This window comes from Sinohyriopsis cumingii, chromosome 8, assembly GCF_028554795.1.
Source record: "Sinohyriopsis cumingii isolate HCF-2022 chromosome 8, ASM2855479v2, whole genome shotgun sequence".
NCBI lineage: Eukaryota > Metazoa > Mollusca > Bivalvia > Unionida > Unionidae > Sinohyriopsis > Sinohyriopsis cumingii.
In genome coordinates, this window is record NC_142968.1 from 114,350,849 (window position 1) to 114,378,302 (window position 27,454).

The window sequence follows — 27,454 nt, forward strand, 5'->3', positions numbered from 1 at the left end:
AAATGACCGTCAATTCCGAGCACAGATACGGAACCCGGGGGTGGGTGTGGGGTGATGGGTTACTGTGTTTACAGGGAGTATAAGTCTAGCAAATGTTCGCATGTTTGCCAGTGCCTGGATGGTAGTATCGCTCAGATGACTTCGCAATCGAGTGATCGAGTAGTATGATAATTACAGCGGTTTGTTAATTACTGACCTAGGTTGAGGTTGTGTTTTTTATACCCCATGTGACTTTCCTCTTGCAGGGCGCCTGAAAGTAACTTTGCGCCTGATATGAGGACAAAATCATGGGAGGTAGAATGCTTTAACCCAGATAAGTGAAGGAACAAAACCGCCGTTCATATCACACACTGTTATATTGTAACTATAACTTGCAATGCACCATTGTTACATTGCAACTATAACATAGACCTTGATGCCTTCAAACTTGAAACTTTTGGGGAATAATACACATGACAAGACCTGTCTTCGAAAGAAAAGACTTTAATAATATTATAGTCAATGCATTAAGCTATATTCTGCTATCAGAAACATCCAAATAAACAGAGTAAAGATACAAGAGCAGCTCACATACATAGGTAAGGCTTTTTTTAGATTACTCCTCCATTGTTTGTCATCCGTTACAACAAAAATGTATGCACCAAATTGAAATGGTTGAACTTAGTGCTGTCAGTTACATATATTTACTACTACAACCACACCATCAGTATACAGTCAATGCTAGAGAAATCTAAGTCCCAACACTTCAGAGCAGACACAACGTTTTCTATATGATATGTTCTATTAAATTAAAACAAACTATTTAAAGCCAACTTTCCTTTCTACATCCACAACACTAAAAATACTTATTGTATATAATTCCTTATTTCAAAGAGACCATCGCAAACACCATTTCTTCTCAAGAACAACTAGAATCTGAAACAACTCAAAAGTGGTACGTAAACACGACTTGCACATTTCAAGTCTCGTCATCATTCGTCTTTCATATAATCTCAGTCATCATTCGTCTTTCATATAATTCATTCGTCCACTCACTCAGTCATCATTCCCGCCCCTAAATGTTCTATCTCGATTTGATGACTTGTATTAATTCTACTGTAGCGCAAATTCTAATAATGACTTATATTTGCCTCTTTCGGCCATCCAATTTATATTCTAAAAGACATCAAACAATAGATGCACTTTCTAGTCTTCTGAATAACGCACTCCATTTAATACTCTGTAAAGAGTGTTTGAAGTATCAGTCATATACTATATACTGACTGCGTACTCCATTTAATACTCTGCAAAGAGTGTTTTAAGTATCAGTCATATACTATATACTGACTGCGCACTCCAATTAATACTCTGTAAAGAGTGGTTGAAGTATCAAGCATATACTATATACTGACTGCGTACTCCAATTAATACTCTGTAAAGAGTGGTTGAAGTATCAGGCATATACTATATACTGACTGCGTACTCCAATAATACGCTGTAAAGAGTGGTTGAAGTATCAGGCATATACTATATGCTGACTTCGCACTCCATGTAACACTCCATGAAACGTGTTTGGATTATGAAGCAAATACCAGATAATGACTGCGTAATCCAAGTAATACTCTCAAAGTACTGACTTATCAAAATAAGGACAGCCCTTATAAAGTTATATTATTTTTAAAATAATAATAACAATAATAATAATAATAATAAGAACGAAAACGACGACGACTAAAACGGAGAGGCGTCAATGATTTTATGGTGATCGTTTAATTGTTGCGACCGATCCTCCCTCCATGTAACTAGATTTGTGTTTGTAAATCGATCATGTACATAGAGCAGTTCAAACAAGATTTTTTTCTAAAAATTAACATTTGATGAGCATTTTATTATGTCGTTTATAAATGCATACATTTTAAAATACTATCTTTTAAAAAAAAGAAAATTAAAGCAATATGTTTTTGTTAAATGTGTAAAACAATTGATGGAATGGACTAAAATTGAAACAGGTCATTTCCGCATAAATACACATACACTTATCAAACTCCACTAGTTTACCTCAAATAGAATTTGTTTTATCGTGCTAACAGTGTTAAGCTAAAGACTAAGTCCTACAAAATTAAAAATGTGTACAAAAAGGTGAAAACTTGCTGCAACGATCTGGAAATCGAATCATCACATCTAAGTATACTTACAAATATTCTAGCTATATTTTACTTCTCAATGATACAAGAATATTGCTCAATCTTGCTACAAGCTTCTCAGGACGAACGGACAGACGCACGTCCGAAAAGCAATCAGTGGACAAATCAATAGAATCCCTTAGATCACGAAAGGCAAAGTGAGGCTTATCGAATATGCAGTAAAGGAGGGGATTACATCGAGCGTCAGACATTGTCATCTCTTAACCACCTAAAATAAATTTCTAAAGATTTGTATCTTCTTTATCGATAGTGAAATTATGACTTCTGCCAAGTTTAGAGAAGGAATCGAATTCCATTGCTTGATGAAATTTGACCTCCTGTTATTTAAAGAAAATTCCCCGAAATGGAAACGGTGACCTCAACCATGGATTTCTCGGGCAAATTTCAAACCATCTTCCACCTCCAAATTTTCGCGTATGCTAAATTACTGTCGTCTGACTTGATCTCATGACGAGAGGTTGGAATTTATAACAGAGCCACTTCAAACACTATACATTACACACTGGGTTGTTGTGCTAGCTTATAGTTCAGAACCAAGATTTCACAAAAATGTTTAATTTGTTCAGGTCTATAGCATGATTATTTAACAATATATAATTTCAGCTTTACTCAGTTAGTCTCTGCCTTCAGCTTTACTCAGTTAGTCTCTGGCTTTTTGTGTCCACTGCTATCGAAGGCGTGAAAACTGTTACTTAATTTGAAATGCTTGTGCTTGTCAAAAACCAACTAACCAAGAGTATATAAACTGTGTAGAGGGCAATTCTGATATGACGTAATTGATTCATAATAGAACGATCGATTTGTGCTATTTCACGTTTTCTTTCAGAACCGGTTTCACAAAGAAAGGCAGTAAACCTCACCCCGAAAGGAGTCCAAGGTGCCGTCATAAAACTAAATTCAACATTTCAAGCATAAAACAAATCAAGACTGAAATAAAGAAAATTCTTAACCGAACTTGAGAAATCACAACCTCTGACTGGTCGAAATACTTTTTGTGTAAAACCTCGAATAGAGTAAATTACTATAACGGTAGGGTCGTGGGCAGAGGACCGTCCGAGACTAGGCTAACATACATTTGCGCATTACATAACATTTCATAGATTTTGATATAATTTGTACAACTTAGTGTAAATCGGACAAAAAATAAATAAGGTTTCAAATTTCACGAAACAATAAGATTGAGAGAAATAATTTCAGTGCATTAAAATTTGTCATCGCATCTTCAATTAGTAATCTCTGCGTCGGCGAAGTTCTCATAACGGCCAGACTTTCTTCCGTATACTTCTAAAGATCACAACTGCTAATATCAATGAGACAGTCTGAAATGAGAGTAAGAGAGAGAGAGAGAATATATATATATATATATATATATATATATATATATATATATATATATATATATATATATATATATATATATATATATATATATATATGTGTGTGTGTGTGTGTGTGTGTGTGTGCTAAGCCCCAGCTATAAAGTCATGTATAAGCTATAATCTACCTGTCTTGGGAATATTACCGCCGCCTTGTGTTTGATCTCTAAACATTGTCGCGTGGTTAGTGTTGAACTCTTACGCAAAGTTAGTGTGAATTTAATCACAATTAAATACATTTCATGATACAAGTGACCTGATATGACATATTGTTTAATACTTACTCTTCTAATAGCTGTTTAATAACTACACATTGTTAACATCAATTTCATTAAGATGTAATATCGTTCTATTGAAACTGAGAAACATTAAAGGGTCATGTTCTCTTATGACATGAAAATATGAGCTCAGTATTATTAGCTGAAGTGACTGTACTGATATGTAGTCACTCTTGCCATTGGTTTAAATACTTTTGGAACAAGTACTTTATAACCTATAGGTTTATTAATGGAACATAATTTGATTTTTTTTTGTATTATATCATGACATATAATCTTCATATTATACTGCCAAGAATATATAACAATATCCTATATCTTCATATTATACTGCCAAGAATATATAACAATATCCTATATCTATCTGGCAAGTTAGACACTGAGTGTCTGCAGCTCAAATGGTAAAGCCAAGGTTGGGTAACTCTAGTTCAACCACATTTCCATACTGTAGATTGTATTATCATGCATATTTCTGTACCATAAAGACACCAACTGATTATTAATGTCTTTTGGTGCATAAAAATACTGTATGTGATACGTGGTACAATGTCCCTTTTTGTGAGTTAAGTTGAAATTTAAACATGTGACATTTATTGTTTGTACTCGCTTATAAGAGACTGGAAACTTCATTTGGCAAAGGCGACAGGTCATATCACTTAACAAAAGCTTGCCGTTATCACAACTATATTTTAAAGGTTAATTGAAGGCCCAAAAGGAAAGCCCACGGGATGAAGGAGTTTGTTCTTGTCCGTCCCCATGTTGACAGACAGCGAGACTGACATCGTCCGCTAAGTTTGATTGAACCAGTCCGCAGCGATATCCAATCAAAAATTGAGATAGAGGGCGTGATTACAATTCAGACCCGAATGATACCTTTCGAACTCGTACGACTGATTCTGTATTCTCCTGGTAGGACTGCTGATCAGTAGGGTTTACTCAGAGAGAGAAGCCACTCGTAATCTGGCGACAGAACTTAGAGAGAGGTTCTAAGGAAAGACAAAGCTTCGAAAGGTCAGTATGTTATTTGCTCGATTTTTGCAGGGTATTACGGCATTATAATTGTAATTATTTGTAGTTTATACACTTCATTACTAGGATTATTTAGTATGTAGAATTACCTTGGTATTGTTTGATTTACGTGCATATTTGAGTAATGGGCTTGAGTCTTACGAAGAGAATTATTAGATGCGGAATTATGTAGATTGTTAGCTTGTGGTCAGAATTCATTTTTTTAATTCGCTATTAGGTTACTTCGAAGTAAAAAAAGCTGCATTTATTAATGCGTTTTGTTAGACTTTACACATACTTGAATTGTGAATTTGGTAACATGGATGAAGTATTAAGATTAGTTACTATGGACGTATGCATATATCAGAGCATGGATATTTGAATATTTGTTGTTGTTGTGGGATTTAACGCTACTATTCAGCACACGATATGTTATACATGGCGGCCAGTATTAATGGTGGAGGAAGAACCCGGGAAAACCCCAGACAGAACCACTGACCCACGAGAAGCTACTGGCATGCTTTCTCACACAGAGGTGAGATGGCAGTGATCCGTAACGGAGAGCGCTTTAGACCACTCGGCCACTCGGGGCCACATGAATATTTGCGTACTTTCTATGAGTTTTAAGGTAAACAATTGAGTCTGATTATTGTGATATTATTTAGTTAAAAGGTGAATAAGAAAGTGTACTGATGTAACTTATTGATATATATATAAGAAGAATTGATACCGTGCTGTATTATGACGTTTGTTTTACCATACAAGAACGTAGGAGTATCTTGATGTGAACGAATGCGTGAACGAAGAATCTTAATAGCTTTTATCTGATGATAGGCTGTGTGTAGTGTGAGATGTGATAGCTACGGAAAATGATTGTACTGTTCTTGTGTTTTCACAGGAAGCTTTTTAGGGGACAGAGAACTTCCAGCTCCACTGGGGCTCAAGTCTTCAAGAGTTGCAGACGGAATTGAGACTGTAGCCGAGAGAGTCGAAGTTGACAGACGTGCAGTCGTGGGAGACAAAGTGGAGGAGGAGGAGGAGGAGAAGGAGTCTAGAGGAAGTCGAGGAGGAGGAGAAGGAATTTTGAGAAAGGTTGGGGAGAAAGAGGAGAAGGAATTTGGAGAAATAGAAGAGAGAAAGGATACAACAGACGAGTACAAATTACAATGACAGATTGAAATCAATCTCACACTGCTAATCAAGTGATGCAATAGGCTTATTAAAGGAATGAGCGGAAGGGGTGTAATTGGAAATTTTAATCATTTGATCACTGAATTGTTGTTAAATTGTTATTCATTGAATTTCAACATTTTTTTGTATAATTAACCATCTAACCGTCATCATTGCTGACTGGGGGCTCAGTGCTTTACATCTATTTTTCACTAAATTTAACTTCCAACAAAATAGTGCCTGGATGGGACTTCTATAATAGTTTAAATAAAATATTGGGAGCACCCTACCCCAACCATATAGTTCGTCTCACACACACACACACACACACACACATATATATATATATATATATATATATATATATATATATATATATATATATATATATATATATATATATAGAGAGAGAGAGAGAGAGAGAGAGAGAGAGAGAGAGAGAGAAATTTCTTTCTGCGTTTTTTGGTAAGTTAATCAGTGTATATTCTTAAACTTTTGCGAGGGAAACAATGTCTTATTTAGATACAGAGCTTAAATGTAGTAAATCCCAAATCTTTGTCACCCCGCACTGTTGGCTGATGTTAAACGTATGTTAGATTCGTATAAAGTAGAGCAGAGCGTCCACAGTCCTGTCTTCCAGTATCTAAGAAAACTAAATTGTTTTCCAAAATTAGAATGTCGCTATCGCAAAAAAATCATTTTCCAATTCATGAAAAATTTACAAACTGGAGATACATGTAAGCTCATGAATGAAATATGTTAGTTTAAATGTACATGAATACTTTCAGCATAATAATACCCAAACAAAGTTAGTGTTGATGAGGAATTAAGTGCAAGAACTTATTGGTGGCGTCTTTTGTGTCGATGAACCATTTACTTTCGATGTCTTGAGTGTAAAGAAATATCTTCAATTTCAATTTTAGCGCTTTAATTGCTTAGCCGTAACAGTTATTTACATATGCAATGTTACACGTGACTTTTTACCACAAAAAAGGACATAATATGAGACATGATGTACTTCTGGTACTTCATATATCATAAAGACTAAAACTGTTTTTCAAAATTGAAGAGTAGCTATCTGGAAAGAGATGTATTAATTAGTAGAAAACCTAATTAACAGTTACCTCTATTGCAATCATGCCACCACCTCCAGCAATGAGAATTAAAGAATAGTCAAACAGATACTTCTTAACCTTTTCGTAACATCCCTGAAATTTATACAAAATATATTATAGATATATTACGTCCATAAAGCAAGTGGTTTTTATAACTTATATTAATTACCCTTGATGGCCCAGATGCTATAGTGTGCTTTTAGAGGATAAAATCTTTATGTCATAATATAATTCAGATATCATATTCTTAATTACTCTCTGGAACGTTTCAACAGACAATGAATGTTTCAACAGACAATGAATGCTTTATACATGTCACATGCATTCTTGTTTGTAACATAATCATTTCAATCAGATTCTTGATGTCCCGTGCAAAGCTAAATTATTGACACCTTAAATTATATGACACTATGACAGCCCGCTCTCAGGCGTATACATAAAGTTTAATATAAGCATTTATCCTAAGTTAGAGTGAAATGCATGGAGCATTACCGAAAGGTTAAATCGAAATGCATGTAAATAACAGACCTTCATGTAGTATGAGTTATTGTCCGTAGGTGTGATGTCACAATAGACGTCAGAAGGTGGGTCATACCCCGGGTACACTCCTGTCACCTTGCAGCAAGCTGTTGGGGTTTTCATGGTAAATTCGGTACCGTTTACTGCCTTTTTCCCGTTCCACTTTATGGCAGCTTTAAGGTCAAGGTAATTGGTCACTCCGCAACAATCAAACTGTATTTGAAAAATTAATGCAACTTTTAGTTCAGAGGTCAATGTTCAAAATAGAACACATGCAATAAAATTGGTGAAGGACTCACGGTACTAATTCAGTTCCCATAGTAAACGTTTGCAAACACCAAGATATTAAAAATTCAATAACTTAACATTTTTGAGTGCTCATGATCAAACCTATATCCGGATAGATGAAACCTGGATGTCAGCTTCTGTGTAGAGGAAAGGATATGAGCTGCGGCATTTTCCAGACCTGCATGTGTTTAAAACATGTGCTTTCAATTCCGCACCAAAGAGTCATGTGCTAATTTTAGTCATGAGTGTTCCAAACTGAAGACTGTTAAATGAATGAAATTCTATCAATAAAACAATGTCTCTAATTATTTCATTTACAACTAGGATAAGCTATCAAAAGATTCGTTTTCCTGCAACATAACTTACATTATTAACCAATCCTGGTCAGCCTAACCCATACATACTCTATTTTCGGTTCAGGCTGGTTCACATTTTTCCATACCATTAGTACCGTGTGTCCTGAAAGGTATACCTTTATGTTAATCATAATAATGACTGGACAAAACAAATTAGACCATGCTACTCGTTCTATCGTGTCAATCAAATATTCTCATGGTGGTAATCCGTTCAGACCAATCTGCTCTCTTTCCAGTGCAAAACAAATAAGTTCGATTCATTCATAAGACTCAGAGGTAACCGTAGTAATAGTTTCCAAAAATCGGTCTGTTTTGGGCGGACGAATATCGGTCCACCTAGTCCAAGAACGGAGTCTTATAACACATCAGATTTTAAATAATACTCAACGATGGTTCAACAATCACTGAAGTACCTGCACATTAAATTGCTAATGTTATTCCTGCAGCTCTGTAATGAGGCAATTTATGAAATCCCTCGGTTTAATTTGTTTGCAATATTTGATTGTGATGCAGTTAGTTATGACACGTCCTCTATTAATGGTGACGCTATGAATTTTTGGGGGCATGATGACAACCACGAAATTGAGAGTAGCTCAAAATGGCCATTATTTACAACATGGGTTTCTTTTTCTACCATGTCATTGAAAATGCCCAGGATGTTCCGATTGGGTGGTAATCTACAAATTGGTAGAAAATGACGTTATATCGATGAATCGTAATGTAAAATAAGGGCTGGAAGGGATCAAGCTTAACAACAAGATGGGGAGCCACATCGCATTAAAATATGTTGCATGGTTCCCGAGGTATACTGGTTACAAGAAGCAGTTGTAAGGGAGATTTATCCTACTTATCTCTTCTTTTCTAGATCTGGCAAAAGTCTCTCCTTTAGAACAAACCTCATTTAATTATCTAGTCAGTGTGCTAGGACTGAGATAATATAAGTATTGTGAGGAACTCATCACTGCAGTTTGAATGGTGAAAAGATCTATGATTTTTTTAATAAATTAATCACGTGATATTATGATGACATCACAGTCAGTTGAGATATTTTCCAAAGCTTATGTGTGGAGAGAGAGAGAGAGAGAGAGAGAGAGAGAGAGAAGGGGGGAGAGATTAAACTACTATATTCTCAATTTAATATATTTTAAATCACCATTTCAATCAATTTATTTACCAAAACTTGAGTACAGATTTGGAACCTCTTGTAAATTTCACCAAAAGTACGCTGTTTATTATGCTAATCGGAATATTTAAAACCCGATTTATATTTCAACACGTGTTGATTTCCCTTGAAGAATGTCGGTTGTATCTGTTACAATTTTACGATTAGCACCAGGTCGTTCTGAAGTTTCACTTACATTAGAATTTCCACCTTGCCAAATGTATATTCCTCCAAATTCGAAGGTTCAAAATACTATGCGGCTTTTACAGGTGTTACCTGTAACTGCTAGTTTATACACATTTTGCAGAATTTCAATATCTTTATATTTTAAATTTTATATAGCTCTACTTCATAGCCGCATTAGTTATGAAGGGTTTATTTTTCTAAATTTGTGTGCAAATAAATTTTACATTTTAAATGTTACATTATGTTTCCACCATACAGCCACTACCGAGCTGACGTATCATAAAATGCTACATACATACATACATACATACATGCTTGCATCCGTGTGTGCCTGCGTGCGTACGTGCGTGCATGCGTACGTGCGTACGTATATACATACATACATACGCACGCACGCACGCACACACATACATACATGCATGCATACATGCGTACGTACGTACATACATACAGACGTACGTACGTGCGTGCGTACATACATACATACATATATGGCTTAGATTGTCTTAGAGATTTATTGATTTCCTTCCTAATTTTAAACAGTTCGTGCCTAAAACTTGAATGACGATGCTAAGATGTCTGATACGGCTACAGACCACCATCTCATTAATCCTCTCGTTATACAGAGTTGTCACTTTATTTATTGCTAAAATAATATATAAACATCCACCCCTTTTCATAATATTGTATATTTGTTCATTTGATTGACTTCAAAAAGAGACAGTTTACAATTTGGATATTTCGTGGCTTACGGAGAGATGATTCCGTAGAACTGGCCTTTAGTATAGTATGTGACAAATAGCTCATAAAGTCTCACCAAGCAAATAGCTTATACAGTCTTACCAAGCAAATAGCTCATAAAGTCTTACCAAGCACACAGCTCATAAAGTCTTACCAAGCATACAGCTCATAAAGTCTTACCAAGCAAATATATCATAATGTCTTACCAAGCAAATAGATCATAATGTCTTACCAAGCAAATAGATCATAATGTCTTACCAAGCACACAGCTCATAAAGTCTTACCAAGCAAATAGATCATAATGTCTTACCAAGCGCACAGCTCATAAAGTTTTACCAAGCAAATAGATCATAATGTCTTACCAAGCAAATAGATCATAATGTCTTACCAAGAACGCAGCTCATAATTCCTTACGAAGCAAATAGATCATAATGTCTTACCATGCACGCAGCTCATAAAGTCTTACCAAGCACATTGCTCATAAAGTCTTACAAAGCATATAGCTCATAAAGTCTTTCCAAGCACACAGCTCATAATGTCTTACCAAACAAATAGATCATAATGTTTTACCAAGCACACAGCTCATAATGTCTTACCATGTAATCAGCTCATAAAATCTTACCAAGCATATAACTCATAAAGTCTTACCAAGCACATAGCTCATAAAGTCTTACCAAGCACATTGCTCATAAAGTCTTACCAAGCAAATAGATCATAATGTCTTACCAATCACATTGCTCATAAAGTCTTGCCAAGCATATAGCTCGTAAAGTCTTACTCATAATGTCTTATCAAGCAAATAGCTTATAAAGTCTAAGCAAACACATAGCTCATAATGTCTTACCAAGAACATATCTCATAAAGTCTAAGCAACCATATAGCACGCAAAGTCTTAACAGCCATACAGCTCATAAAGTCCAACCAACCACACAGCCCCTAAAGTCTTACCAAGCACATAACTCATACAGTCTTACCAAGCACATAGCTCATAAAGTCTTACCAAGCACACAGCTCATAAAGTCTTACAACCATACAGCTATAAAGTCTTACCAAGCACATAACTCATAACATATAATCAAGCATATAGCTCATAAAGTCTTACCAAGTACATTGCTCATAAAATCTTACCAAGCACATTACTCATAATGTCTTCCCAAGCAAATAAATCATAATGTCTTACCAAGCACATTGCTCATAAAGTTTTACCAAGCATATAGCTCGTAAAGTCTTACTCATAATGTCTTACCAAGCAAATAGCTTATAAAGTCTAAGCAAGCACATAGCTCATAATCTCTTACCAAGAACATAGCTCATAAAGTCTAACCAACCATATAGCACGCAAAGTCTTAACAGCCATGCAGCTCATAAAGTCCAACCAAGCACACTGCCCCAATAGTCTTACCAAGCACAGAATTCATACAGTCTTACCAAGCACATAGCTCATAAAGTCTTACCAAGCACATAGCTCATAAAGTCTTACTAAGCAAATAGCTCATACAGTCTTACCAAACACATAGCTCGTAAAGTCTTACCAAGCGCACAGCCCGTAATGTCTTACCAGGCACATAGCTCCTAAAGTCTTACCAAGCACATAACTCATACAGTCTTACCAAGCACATAGCTCATAAAGTCTTACAACCATACAGCTATAAAGTCTTACCAAGCACATAACTCATAACATATAATCAAGCATAAGGCTCATAAAGTCTTACCAAGCATAAAGCTCATAAAGTCTTACCAAACACATAGCTCGTAGAGTCTTACCAAGCACACAGTCCGTGATCTCTTACCAGGCATATAGCTCATAAAGTCTTACCAAGCATATACCTCATAAAGTCTTATCAAGCACATTGCTCATAAAGTTTTACCAAACATAGAGCTCATAAAGTCTTGCCAACCATATAGCACGTAAAGTCTTACCAAGCATATAGCACATAAAGTCTTACCAACCATATAGCACGTAAAGTCTTACCAACCATATAGCACGTAAAGTCTTACCAACCATATAGCTCATAAAGTCTTGCCAACCATATAGCAAGTAAAGTCTTACCAAGCATATAGCACGTAAAATCTTACCAAGCATATAGCACGTAAAGTCTTACCAAGCATATAGTACGTAAAGTCTTACCAAGCATATAGCTCGTCAAGTCTTACCAAGCATATAGCGCGTAAAGTCTTACCAACCATATAGCGCGTAAAGTCTTACCAACCATATAGCACGTAAAGTCTTACCAACCATATAGCTCATAACAACTAACCAAGCATATAGCTCATAAAGTCTTACCAAGCATATAGCTCGTAAAGTCTTACCAAGCATATAGCACGTAAAGTATTACCAAGCATATAGCTCATAAAGTTTTACCAAGCACATAGTACGTCAAGTCTTACAAACCATATAGCTCATAAAGTCCTAACAAGCACATAACTCATAAAGTATAATCAAGCATCTAGCTCATAAATTCTTACCAAGCACACAGCTCATAAAGTCTTCCCAACCATATAGCATGTGAAGTCTTACCAAGCACATAGCTGGTAAAGTCTTACCAAGCACATTGTTCATAAAGTCTCACCAAGCACACAGCTCATAAAGTCTTACCAAACATATAGCTTGTAAAGTCTTACCAAGCACACAGCCCGTAATGTCTTACCAGGCATATAGCTCATAAAGTCTTACCAAGCACATAGCTCATAAAGTATAATCAAGCATCTAGCTCATAAAGTCTTACCAAGTACACAGCTCATGAAGTCTTACCAAGCACACAGCTCATAATGTCTTAACAAGCACACAGCCCCTAAAGTCTTGCCAGGCACACAGCTCGTATAGTCTTACCAAGCACACAGCCCGTAAAGTCTTACCAGGCATATATCTCCTAAAGTCTTACCAGCACCGAGTTTAGCATGCTGTTCGTAGAGGGTTACAACACAGATTGAATTCTTTCTTTTTTGTTGTTGAAAGCTTCCGATCAGTATTCATCTATTATCTAACTGCCATTTACTGTTTTAAATTGTATGTGTCTATCGGATGAAAAAACAACAAAATAAAATCAATCAAACAAACAAAACAAACGAAACGTTGGCGAGTCTCTGCGAATTCTCCATTGATAAAACACCTTTACCCAAACATTCATTTATCGACCTCTGCTTTTAATTTTTTTTCGTCCTTTACATTTTATCACGTTTCGTTTAAAAATGAAAATATCCATTAATTAAATTAGCACCGTAGATTTCAGATTAAATTTATAAACATCTGTGTAAAGTTTGCATAAGTCATGAAGGCTGAGAAGTCCTGTAAAAAAATGTGCTATGTATTTTTAATTTAATTGTGTTTTAGTTTTAATTTTTATATATTTCATTACATGCTATTTTCATGTAACAATGTATGCTGGACTAGACCTTGTCTAAAACTTAGTTAGTTTCTGCTTGGCCTAATTGACTTTTTATATTTTATTTTATGTGAACAACTAATACATAGCTTAATTATTCTCTCTGAATATGGGCTTAATATCAGGATCATTATTAATAGAAAAGGTAAATATGTTTATTTGGGTCAATGTTTTGGAGTTTCCTAAGTGAATTATACATAATCCAGGTTATTATTTTGTAAACATCAGGATAATTCTAGAAGGTTGTTTTCCATTAGATAATGTTTTTAAAGCGCTAATTGTGACATGAGTTCAAATAGAGAAATATATAATCTTGTAATTGTGAGGATTTGGTCATTTGTGCTTTAAGTCTTAGCACAATCAAGTTGTATTATATGTTCTGACCGGTATTTATTTTTATTTCGGACTGAAATCTTTTTCTTTGAATTACTGAATTCAAGTGATTATTTTCTCTGAAAATACAAAAGTGCTCTGATGAAATTCTTGGATAGAGACATTCACTGGAACTTATATTGAATTATAACCTGGAATTATATTACTGTAATTCAGCAAAAGACAATCGTAACATTTAAAGTGATCCGGTATATAAAATAATCGTCTTCTTCAGTTATAGATTCATTTCTGAAAAGAATTCACCGTTATATGTTAATAAGTAAACTTTGTAGCTAATGTTATAACCTAAAGGTTGTTTTTTGAGGTCTGTTAATGTTTGTGGCTTTGCGAAATGTGATTGCATCTCATTTAATTCGTGTTTTAATATATAAATATTTGCGATCAATATAGCACTTATATTTTTGCTACCGTTTCATCATCAATTTTTTAAAAACATTTTTGTTTTTATTACCTTTTATCTTTAATCAATGTAATCGTTGTGAACTATATCATTCAAGCCTCTAGTATCTCGTGTTTTTTCTCTGTAACATCAAATAAATAATATATACATGTAATTGTTGAAACTCACAAAAAGGTGTGTGTCTTGTATCTTTTATCTGTACTTGCAAGATATACCCGGCTTCATTGCATGTGAACACAATTAAATCTTTATATCTTGAAAAATAATTAGTTGAAGAGTTGTATAAAATATCGTAACTCTTGACGTATATCTTTTCTTCCAACACTACAATGTTGTCTCCCTTTATATTTAACACCAGTTCAGTGCTCATTTACCAACCAGATTCTTTTCAGACTAGCTAGAGTTTGATGGCTACATCAGCAGCAGAGAGGGTGAACAGACCATAGAATTCCGACAAAACAAATAAAACAAACAAATAAATCATCTCGTAGAAAGGTCCAGATTTTACAAATGAACTTTCCTTGAGATGTTTATTTTTGCAATGACCGATTGTGCTAATAAAACCTCAGTTTGAAATAGTAGCTGAAAAAATAAAGTACTCTACGTGTTTATTTACTTCTTGTTTATTTTTTTGACGACCAACGTTGGTAGGTACCCTCTCTGCTGCTCCTCTTCTGCTGATATTAATTAAATTATTATGTTATAATAAAATGGTACATCCAGAATCTCATACTGCAAGAACAGCACGAGAACGATTAGAAACAATTAAAAAATTTCTTCCTGTCAGAGACTCATTTAGAAAAAATCTGCAAGCGCAGCAAGAATCAAAAGTTGAGTACGAAGAAGACACTAAAAAACTATTTAAACCCGTCACTGCAGCTACTAAGAAAGCTGCATCGGCTGTTGAAAAAACTATATGGGGAGATATTGCGGAGGAAGATGAGAAGAGGAAAAAGGGTATTTTTCCGGTATTAGAACAAACTGCAGTGCAGGCTGAAAAAACAGCAAGAAGAACCAAACAAACAAAAAAGATTTTACGAGACCTTCCAACTGACATAGCTGCAGCTCAGCCTCCACCTGTTGGTGAGGAAATACTTGAAGGTATTGGAGAACTTCGTGCTGAAGTCGCCGATGTGAGAAAAAAACTTGCATCTGAACCCAAAACAGCAGAAGAGAGCTTAAGATTAATTGCAAGATTTAACGAAGGAGTTGTTGAGGAAATTAGAAACACTGAAAGAGAGAGATTACCTGAGATGATATCAAAAAATATATCTAATAAATCTAATTTTTTAAAACCCGGTCATGAAAAAACAAGTGATGATAATTTCATTAAATGGATATATCGCGTATATTACAACAGAAAACAAGCTAGAGGTCAGGAATTTAAAAGACTTAAAGAAGAAGTAGAAAGACTTAGAGGGAGACGGGAACAACTAGAACAAGGAGAGTCCTTCCAGTATCAGCTTCCTCCACCTCTGCAACAAATAGAACAACAACAACAATCTTCTTCGCCACAGCAAGGGTTGATGTCGAAAATTAAAAAGGCTAAAAAGTCACTTAAATCACCCTTCTCGAAGAAAATTTCTGCACCGAAAATGACATTTACACCGACAGGTTCACCACATGGATTTCAAGAAGGTGACTCACCCCCGGCCACCACTGAAGTACTTGCTCCGGTAATGCAACCACCAGTATTTAAAACACCTCAAGAAGATGAACCTAAAACAGGATCTGGTTTATGTCCTGATAATATCATCAATGACGTGTCACGGTTAGAAGTTCTCATAGGAGGAAAACGTGCCGGAAATAATTCACCAGAAATAACTAATGAAGCAGCTGATATTTGTCGGCGACTATTTCAAGGTGATATCATGGATATCGGCGTTTACCGAGAACTTATTGATGAGCTCGTTGATGACTAGTTGTTAGATAAATGGTAAATAAAATAAGATGATTGTGCATGATAATCATCGTAAATCCACACAGGTTAGAGCGGTAAACTCACGATTACCAATCTATAGTGTTATTTACGGAGATGGACTTGGTGATGTCATTCGAGGATTATTCACAAGGATAGCTCCAAAAGTAGCACCTGTTGCAAAACAATTATCGATGAAGGCTATTGATATTGTTCGTGATAAAGCTCCTGGTGCAATTGTCAATGTTGCTGGTAAGGCGTTCTCGGCGATCAAAGAAAGATTATCACGATTATTGCGACGAAAACAACAACCACCGGTGAAACTGGCAAGTACTGAGGTGATGCCCGCAGATGTTAGTAAAATAATAAATCAGGCTGCAAATCAAAAACTAGCGGCGTTAGCAGATCAAGGACTCGGTGAATCTGGAAATAATATCTCAAGTTTGATATCAGGAAGTGGAACTTCCCGAGGTGGAATTTCCCGAAGGCGGTGATCAACGTGTTAGACGAAAAATAATTATAATAAAATGTTCAAGCGCGTATCCGACACAGCATTTGACATGGAAGCACCCGTCCTTAAGGATGAATCTGTACGTGATTATCAATTTTATTCCTATGACGCAAAACAACCAGATCAACGTGGAAGAATTGAACTACAAGTTCATGACACAAGTAGATACTTTTTACCCGCTGATGCCTTTCTTGAGGTAGAAGGTACAATTATAAAAACGGATGATACTAATTACTTAGATCCAGTAAAAATTGGTTTTGTCAACAACGGGATCATAGCATTATTTAGTGGCGCCACATACATGATTGATGGAAAAAATATTGAATCAATTCAGAATGATGTCGACGTTGCTACAACAATAATTGGTCTGGCGAGATATTCTGATGATTATACAAGATCAGCAGGTCCTACAATGATGTTTGTGAAAGATAACTCCGATAACCCTGAAAATGATCCGTATAATATAATACGACCAAGAAATTTTGCTGATACGGGTGATGCTGATGTGTGGCCAGTAGTTCGTGGTTCTAATGAAAATTTCAACTTGGGATTTGCAGCACGTAGAAATATGTTGCTAGGAGGCAATAGAGGTTTTTCATGTACAATTCCACTATCGCATATTTTTGGATTTTGCAGGAATGTTAAAAAGGTTATTTTTGGAGCTAGACACACGGTTGTTCTTGTAAGAAAGAACGATGATAATGATGCTCTGTGGAGACCCGTTGGTGACGCTGGTAAAGTAATATTATCGAAACTTTCATTGTGGATGCCGGTAATGACTCCAACGATCGCAGAAGAACAGCGATTAATTTCTTTCATGGATGCAGGTGGTAAATCCTTGTTATCATGGTTAACAACAAGCACAGACAGTATGCAAACTAACGTTAACGGTCAGTTTACATGGCATATAGCATCACAACAAGGTGTTTCTGCACCACGGCATATTTTTATTGCGTTTCAGAACCGTAATCGTTTAAACTCACAAATTCACTCTCATATGATATTTGACCAACTAGGTCTCACAGATATTTCTTTACGGATAAACGGACAACAGGAACCAACAGAAAATGTACAACTAAATTATGCATTAAATCACATAGGACGTGCATATCATCGTTTGATGTCATTTATGGGACGTGATCAAAATGTTGATACCGGGTTGCAAATATCACAACTAGATTTTAAAAAATTGTATCCGATTTATTATTTTTCATTAGAACATCTTGATCTATCAAAACAATCTGTCGTTGATATACATCTCAAAGCAACATTAAATACCGGTGGTGTTGATTACAGAGCGATCGCGGTCATACTTAGCGACAAGGCCATGTTACTTGAAGGTGGCAGTGGTCGAATGAGGGTCGTTGATGCACCGGTGGAAAATCTTTAATCGTGTTATTTAGAAAAATATATTTTATATAAAAATGTCGTATGGTCATGTTAATGTTACTCTGACCCCGGGTCAGGTAAAAAAGCTTCAATCAAAAACCGCCAACAAATGCGGAACTAAAATATCACTAAAACGAGATCAGATTGGTGGTGGTCCAAACAAATTATCGTTGACAAATAATCAGATTAAACATTTCAATAAGGCTCTGGAATCAAAAACTGGAGTTCAATTCCATCTCTCCCCGAGCGCCATCAAAGACATGGTTAAAACGGGTGGTATATTTCCACTATTTGCGGCCATTCCGGCATTACTAGCTGCGGCTGCTCCAGCCTTAGCAAAAGCGGCCGCGTTAGGTGTTGCTGGAGGTGTTGCTGGCGCGGCGGGTAAAAAAATTTTCGAAAAAGCTACTGGTGGACGATATAACAAAAAAAAAGGGACGCGGTCTAAGATTACCGGGATCTCGTTGGGGGAGAGGCCTAAGGCTTCCAGGGTCATTTCGTTAGACGTTCCAGCATCAAATTGTGATTTACTTGATGCTGCTAAAAAATTAAAAATATCCGCCTTTAGAGGTGTTTTTATGCGAGATCAATTACCGAAACAACCAAACAAACTAGAAACAGGTATTATTAATCTTGACAAACGTTCCGGACCCGGTACTCATTGGGTATCATACGCGGTTGATCCGCGTGGAATTGTCTATTTTGATTCGTACGGGTTAGCTCCACCTGTTGAATTTATCAAGTATGTCGCACCACTCCACGCAACAACTAGCGGTTCCAAAGTTTGGTATTCAACGCTACCCACACAAACAATGACAGATCCGCCAATATGCGGCCGTGAAGTAATTAATGTACTCGACGCAATATCAAAATCATCCAGGCCGCCACATAAAGTCGTGCACGATTATACAAGCAACCGATTTGTTGCGCGTAAAGCATTTTAAACAACGGATCTTATTATAATGGTTGATATTTACGGAAGATCTTCTACTAGTAAGAAAATAAAATCCGACGTTGATCTGTCAAAGTATGCGACTAAAGATGACCTCGCTGATATTATGAACCTCGCTGGAGTTGACCCAGATGAAGTTGTTATTTTTCAAGATCGATATGGTAAACTAAAAACCAGCAATATCAAATGGAATGATATAGTCCGGCGAGTACTTGGTGCAGTTACGGATAATATTCCCGTGTTTACTGACGGTGGTAGAATCAGAGATTCAAGTATGTCACTTAAAACCATCAGAGATGAAATTGCAAAAAGTGTTGCTAATCGCGTGAGAAACACCGGTGACACGATGACAGGTGAACTTAGCATGAACGGGAACAAAATAGTAGCTGTAACAGCTCCAAAATCTGACAACGACGTCGCAAACAAACTATACGTCGACGACGTGGATGGAAAACTATCCACGCTACGGGCCGAGTATGATGTTCACGTAACCGGTTTTACAAGGCTTCGAAGAAATTTTCAGAAAACCGATGATGCCATAAATAAGTTCTTTGGAACTCCTTCCGTCATTGACATGAAACTCGTTGATATCAAAAGTAACCTAGACACGATCAAACGAACACAACTAGACATCGTAGCGGGAATTCCTGAGATTATCAATAAAACCAATCTGATTAAAATTCCAGCTGAAATAACTCCAGGGCATATCACAAACATCGTATGCACGGTATCATCGGGATTTGCAACATGGTCAAAACAAAATAATACTATCAAATATACCGCAACAAGTACTGGCGTGTACAGGCTGTCTGTGTTCAGTGCTGCAAAATTTGAAATATTTACAACGTTTCCATGGCGTCATTCCACAGACAGGTTTTCCGGGGTTGTATCTGTTGTATTAAATATCGGAGCCGAGGAAATATTTATTCTGGAAGCAGCTGATAAGAAATTAACCGCAACATCCTTCTGGTGGTGTTTGGAATTTGTAGCTGAAACACCTCAATTGGTTACTGCATAAAAATATATATGGACGGTGCACAATACAGATACAATCAAGCACGTGAATGGCAGGCGACGCTAAAAGATCAAGTCGATCAATATACAGTAAAAGTAAAAAAATATCGACGACGATTGGTTATCGTTGATGTGATTGTTTATTCAGTATCCGCTGTTGTTGCTGGAACCGGTGTCATATTATCAGCGTTGACAACGATGGCACCAGTAGCTGTAACTATCTGTATTTCAGCAGCAACAACTATTGCAGGTGTGCTTGGTATCATCACAAAAAAAATATGTACTTGTACGAACGAAAAATTATCCGATTACAAAATAAAATTACATACAGCGACGGTAGCATACTCGAAATTATCCTCGTTGTTATCAGCGAGTCTCAGTGATGGAATTATATCTGATTTCGAATTTTCAATGATGACCAAAATATACGACGAAGGTATTGGTATTAAAGATACAAGTATCAATAATGACAGAATTACTCCAGCAGATCGTGACCAACACAACTCCGCCAAAGATAACGATGATCTCGGTAAGTTCAATTAATCCTGAATTTAGTGTTAATTTTCCTACTGCAATTCCAGTAAAAGAAATAGCTCTAGCACAATTACGAGTATATTACAGCTGGCCAAATATCAGATCAAAATCATTTAATGGTACACCAGCAAATAATTCGCTTGTATTTACTAACAAGAACAAACCCGATGGAACACCTGACTGGGTTGTTGTTGGAATACCAACCGGCAGTTACCAGATTGAAGAGATCGGTGAGGAATTTGCGCGTAGAATAAAATCAATAACGGGAAAAGAATCAAAAATATCAATAAACGTTCATGAGCCGACGTTGTCCTCGACGGTTGAAATAAACTCGCCTGATTATGCCGTTGATATTTATCAATCTTCAATCAGATCAGTGCTAGGATGGCCGGATGTTCCCCCGGTGCATAAAGGACCACCAGAACCGAAAAAGTCTGATTATGTCACGGATAGACAATCATATCATGAAATTAATCCATCATACGGGGAAAAACTACGTGTTTTTAAAAATAAATTAATATTTAGCCATTTTCTCTTTCACCCCCCCCCCCCATGGAGGCATGGACTTTTCTAAGTCGGGAGGGGGAAACAGGACATGTTTTGGGTTTTGATCGGAGTGATATTATTATATATTTTCAGGAAATCAATCAAAAATGTAAAAAACAACTAGATCAACTGAATCAATATTTTAACGAACATATGTTTGACATATCAGCGTCATCGCGTGAAAAAATCATCACGCGTGTGGAAATATTAAATCAGCTTATATCAGATATGGAATATTTTAATAACCGAATAGTTCAAGCGATGGTTAGTTTAGGATCATTTAAAAAATTTGATGCATATAAATGGTTAGAAAAATATAAATTAACAGAAGCCGATGTACCGAATTATAAATTCCCCGGGTATAGTGTAACCGAGTGAAGAAAATCTGTCAGTGATGTCATTGATGAGTTTTTTCCTAAAATACTCGATGCGTGGAAAAAACTAGCACCACCTCCAACTGTTCTTAGACATGATAATGATCCACATGGCGGCGGAAGACACGTATCCCCGCGGATCGTTAATATAACACCGACGGTCGCGGTCAATCTGGTTTGTGACGTAATCGATGGCAGCTATCAAATAGATCTCGGAAGATCAAATCAAGCTCAACAAGGATACATCCTGTACACGTTCACACCACAAGTTCCCCCTGGAAATTTAATCGTGCAAGAACCAACTAATCCCGTGTATTTGCGGTGTCACAATAATATGTTAACACGAATCAATTTTAAGCTCACAGACCACCTTAATCGCTTAATTGACATACGTGAAGAAGAGCTTGTAATAAATCTGTATGTAAAGTCGTAAAGACTTTTGTCGTAAAGACTTTTGTCTTAAGGATTTCTGTCTAAGGACTTCCTTCGTAGGGATTTCTGTCGTAGATCTTCAGAATCAAATTCGATCAACTTAAAAAAATATTTTATTATTACTGGCACAAATTTGTGTTTGGTACAAATTAATCGGCCCAGGCAACTAAAAAAGCTAGTCGATGAAAGTAAAATTAAAATTTCTATCACAAAAAAAAATAATATTTATTAATTTTCCTGATTTTTACTGAAATTGTACAAATTACTTGATTTTGACTACCAACTACCCCCTCAGAAACATAAAAATGCACGAACTACTTGATTTTGACTACCAACTACCCCGTCAGAAACATAAAAATGCACGAACTACTTGATTTTGACTACCAACTACCCCGTCAAAATCAAGAAAGTTCTAACCTTGTCAAATTGTTCCTAACAAATTTTATTTATTATAAATTAATTTTATTTATTAATAATATTATTTTTACTGAGATTTTTATTTTTTTTTATACTAAAATACAACGAAATTGCTCAATTTTCCTGATTTTGACTACCAACTACCCCGTCAGAAATCAAGTAGTTCGTGCATTTTTCTTTGATTTTGACTACCAACTACCCCGTCAGAATCAAGTAATTTGTGCATTTTTCTTGATTTTAGTAAAAAAAAATAAATCCTCAGTAAAAATAAAATTTATAATAAATAAAATTTATAATAAATAAAATTTATAATAAATAAAATTTATTAGGAACAAATTTGACAAGGTTAGAACTTTCTTGATTTTGACTACCAATACACGTGGTCAGCGTTGACTTGGACCCCAGTTACCAAAACTTTCATTTTCATTATCACCAGTAACGAAGTTACCTTGGATCGTTTCATCAGTAACGAAGTTACCTTGGATCGTTTCATCAGTAACGAAGTTACCTTGGATCGTTTCATCAGTAACGAAGTTACCTTGGATCGTTTCATCAGTAACGAAGTTACCTTGGATCGTTTCACGATCTGACATTATTTTTCTTAATAGTCTTATGCGAGTACTAATCGTTTTCTTTGCCTCATACTCGTGGGATAATAACGACTTAATTCTTTCTACGGCGGTAGAAAGAGGAACGAACTCCTTCACATGATCATCTTCTACGGTAGCTAGCGACTGAAACATTGCCGATTGAATCCGTTTCATGAGCCTGTATTCAGATGATAGTGTGTGTGTCCCCATGGTTTTACGTTCTTGTAAAATCTCAAAGTCAGAAACTATTTTTTCAGGATTAAGTTCATCAGATATATTAATTCCATCTTTTTTTAATTTTTTAATAGCGACAATTACATCATTGATATTTTCATGGTTCATTATATAATATATAAATCTTTAAAAAAAAAAAAATATCCCTAGAACACCTATCGAGTGTATTAGCGAGTTCGTCGGGATGTTTCAGGGACAGCACAGCCAAGAACTCGTAGCTTGCCACCGCAATCTACCAAGTTCATTAGGCAAATATTCCCTCTACGAGAGCCCCTAACCCGCCAAACAACGGTCTAGAGGCCCAAGAGGGAGGACGGCACAATCCTCATAAACTCGTAGCTTGCCACCGCAATCTACCAAGTTTAGAGGATATACACATAACATATAACTAACTAAGGACAGCACAAGGACAGCACAGTCCTCATTAAACTCGTAGCTTGCCACCGCAATCTACCAAGTTTATCGGACATACATATAACATATATACAATGAATGAAGAGCCCCTATCGAGTGTATTAGCGAGCTCAGATTATGAATGAAACGGCACTAACTAAGGACAGCACAAGGACAGCACAGTCCTCATTAAACTCGTAGCTTGCCACCGCAATCTACCAAGTTTATCGGACATACATATAACATATATACAATGAAATGGTTATATACAATGAAATGGTTATATACAATGAATGAAGAGCCCCTATCGAGTGTATTAGCGAGCTCAGATTATGAATGAAACTTAACTAAGGACAGTACAAACATGTACGCTCAGCAAAATCACACCCACAATAATTAATCCAGTGGGTGATACGAAAATATGTATCAACCACAAGTCAATATTGTGGTTATGAATTTGCTGAGCGGAGGGGTTCTTGCGGTTCCCCCCACTATTATAAAAATCGCAATTATGCGCACCACCGACAAATTGTCAGCCATGGGGATTCGATCCTGGACCGCGAGCGCCACAGTCCAATACCATACTGATCGAGCTATCAAACATTGTAACGAACATATGTTTCGGAAGTTAATATATAGCTAAGGAACCAATATTTACACTAAACAGCGGTTTCTGAATAATAACAGTTTCTGTATTTATAACAGTTTCTGTATTTGTAGCGGTTTCTGTATTTATAACAGTTTCTGTATTTGTAGCGGTTTCTGTATTTATAACAGTTTCTGAATAATAACAGTTTCTGTATTTATAACAGTTTCTGAATAATAGTTTCTGTATTTATAACAGTTTCTGAATAATAGTTTCTGTATTTGTAGCTGGTTTCCTAAGCAGACCGAAAATCAATAATAACAGTAGCATTAATGCACCAGTCAAAGAACTTTCCAGAATTGTAAGTTCAGTGAACACACAACTGCAGGTCAATTACAATGAGTAACGGTTTCTGTTTCACACACAGCTTCCTACGGATCAATAATATTATCATGTGTTGTATGATGGGGAAATATTTAAAAACCATAAATAATACTTATGAGTCTAATGAGTTAGGTTCGTCGGCACTATACGATGTAATTAGTTAAACTGACTAATTACGATCATAAAAAACCAACCATCTACGAAGAAAACTATATATTACAAAGTAATCTCCCTTATGTAATCAAAAATTCAGTAGTGTATGGAGGACCTACTGTGACATAAATTAAAAAAATTAATTCAATGTGGTGATGATAGTTAATAATGTGGTGATGATAGTTAATAATGTGGTGATGATAGTTATTGATACTGAAATGTAATTTTCTGCTTATATTTTTTCGAAAAAGCTGTTTTATATATATTTTCTGCCACTCTTTGTACTGAATGCGAGTGAATATCAAAATATTTTGCAGCTGAACGCATCGAACGAAACATAATTATTTTACCGGTTTCTATGTTTGTAGAAATTACCGCCCTCTTTCCGATTGTCTTACATCTTCCTGTATTACCGCGTGTATTATTCTCGCTGTGAGAGATAGCTTGTAAATTGGATAAATTATTGTTTTGAGTGTCCCCGTCAATATGATCAATAACAAGACCATCATTGATCATTCCGAAGAAACATTCATACGTAAATCTATGACAGAAATAATGTTTTTTCCCAACTGTAAATCTAAGATAACCAACATTGATAATACAACCAACTGGTCTCTTCAACTTGCAGTGTCTGATGACACCATTAATATTTGATTCATAGTTTGTTATGACAGGATGTGGGACAAATATATTTTGCTCCATTATAATAATATTATATGTTTAAATCATTGTTTGTCTGAAATCTTGATATATAGTCCTTCACGGATTTTATAGCGTTTTCACCGCTATTATTTTTTTTGTCATAATATCTTTTAAGTTCTCTGAACCGTTTCCCGCCACACTTTCCACATAATTCTGTCTTTCCTCGCACTCCAATACCACACCGTAGACATGGTATTGGTCCTAGACTTCCTCGTCGTATGTTTTGTGAGTGCATCCAACAAAATTCCTTTCTACAGGATTTGTTGCATCGATTTACTGAGCCGATCATCAACCATCTACATTGGGACATTGTATATATATATATATATATAATTTTCTTTATTTAAATATTTGTTTTAATTATATGAACGAGTTTGAGAGATTATCCCAAACTAGGCCTGTTAAGTATAAATTCAACCTTGACAGATTATCTTCTGACTTGCCAGTACGAGATCTGGTTGATCCGAAAAATAAAAGTTTGATCTCGAAAATTCATGACGCTAAGAAAGAATTTTACACGGATGGTGCATCTCATACATGGTCAACGTTCAAGATTATACGCCTTGACTCCGTCAAGGAAGCTGTCACGGACGCCACAATGAACGACAAGCGAGCGGCAACTATCATTAACTACATCGCTGAATACGAGGGCAATCAAAAATATTTCTTCAGAGTAAAATTTATTGTATTAACAGAAACAGATAGTTGGATTATCCGTGACAAATATGATCCTGTCCTTGGTAATAATAAAACTATCATATTAAGTAAAAATTCCAGACCGGGTCTACTGACAGGTATTGATAAACCGTATTATGAACGAGCATATCCTGTAACAGCGGTTATTTATGGAATTTATGAGATAAATAAAAAACCCAACGTTGATAAACTAGCGCCGATGAAATTTTCAAGGTTAAATTGTGTAGCTGAACGAGTAATAGAACACTTTACAAACGCGATGCGTGGAAATGGATTAACTGATTTAAGGCGTGAAAAAATAAACTCGTGGGCTGATTCAGTTAAGAACACCGGTGCTACAATAAAAGATGTTGCTGAGTTAGGAAAAATATTAAAATTTCCAATAGCTGTGGCGACAATAACGGGAGAAGTACTGTACCAGTCGAAATATAAATCGAAGGGAGCTCCAATAAATATTATCGATCATAACGCGCACGCATGGACTAACGCAGTAACAATATTTCCACGTGATCGAACTGTTAGATTTTACCCCACAGAATTATCTGTGGCAGATATGAGTATGTTTGATTTTATCAACGAAATAAGTAAAACCGATCCTGTATCGGTATGGTTATTCAAAAGTAATGAGGAGGGTGAATTTGATCAGTTTGTCAAACCGAACGGTGAAATATATCGCACAGAATCCCTCCATGACGAGATGAAAAATCTTGCGACGTTTTTACAGTGCAAGCACGCGGAAAATACTGACAAATTACTAACTAATTGTTTTACCGTTCCATCTGTTGCGGCTCATTTCGCCAGAGAACGAAATTCATGGAAACCAACACGATTTGATTTACTCGAGGACGTACGCGCAAGTTGCGTCGAATATGGACATGGCGGATTATGGAATACCAAATACAATTACAATGATGTTATTTCGGTTGATATGGTTGCATGTTATCCAGGAAGTTTTCTGGGATACGGAGATTGTTCTACGTACTTTGAAAGATTTGGTCACCCTACAAACGAGATGACGCGTGTGGCAATTAATGGACCATTACCTGATTTTGATCTGACTGGATTCGCCTG

The 27,454-nt window shown here is 36.0% G+C and overlaps 1 protein-coding gene across 3 annotated transcripts in view; it reads right to left on the bottom strand.

The window, feature by feature from the left end:
• Positions 1-467: 467 nt before the first annotated feature.
• The window catches only part of LOC149794419 (tetraspanin-9-like), a 59,664-nt gene continuing 32,677 nt past the window's right edge, over positions 468-27,454 (bottom strand). For 2 of the 3 annotated variants that reach the window (XM_089968623.1, XM_089968621.1), the window contains exons 7-9: positions 7,659-7,862; positions 7,140-7,223; positions 468-3,502 (exon numbers count right to left, since the gene is read on the bottom strand). In XM_089968623.1, the coding sequence (XP_089824749.1) occupies positions 3,437-3,502; positions 7,140-7,223; positions 7,659-7,862 (354 nt within the window). In that variant the 3' untranslated portion in view covers positions 468-3,436. The remainder of the gene's footprint in view (positions 3,503-7,139; positions 7,224-7,658; positions 7,863-27,454) is intronic. The other variant, XM_089968624.1, reaches the window with a different exon arrangement.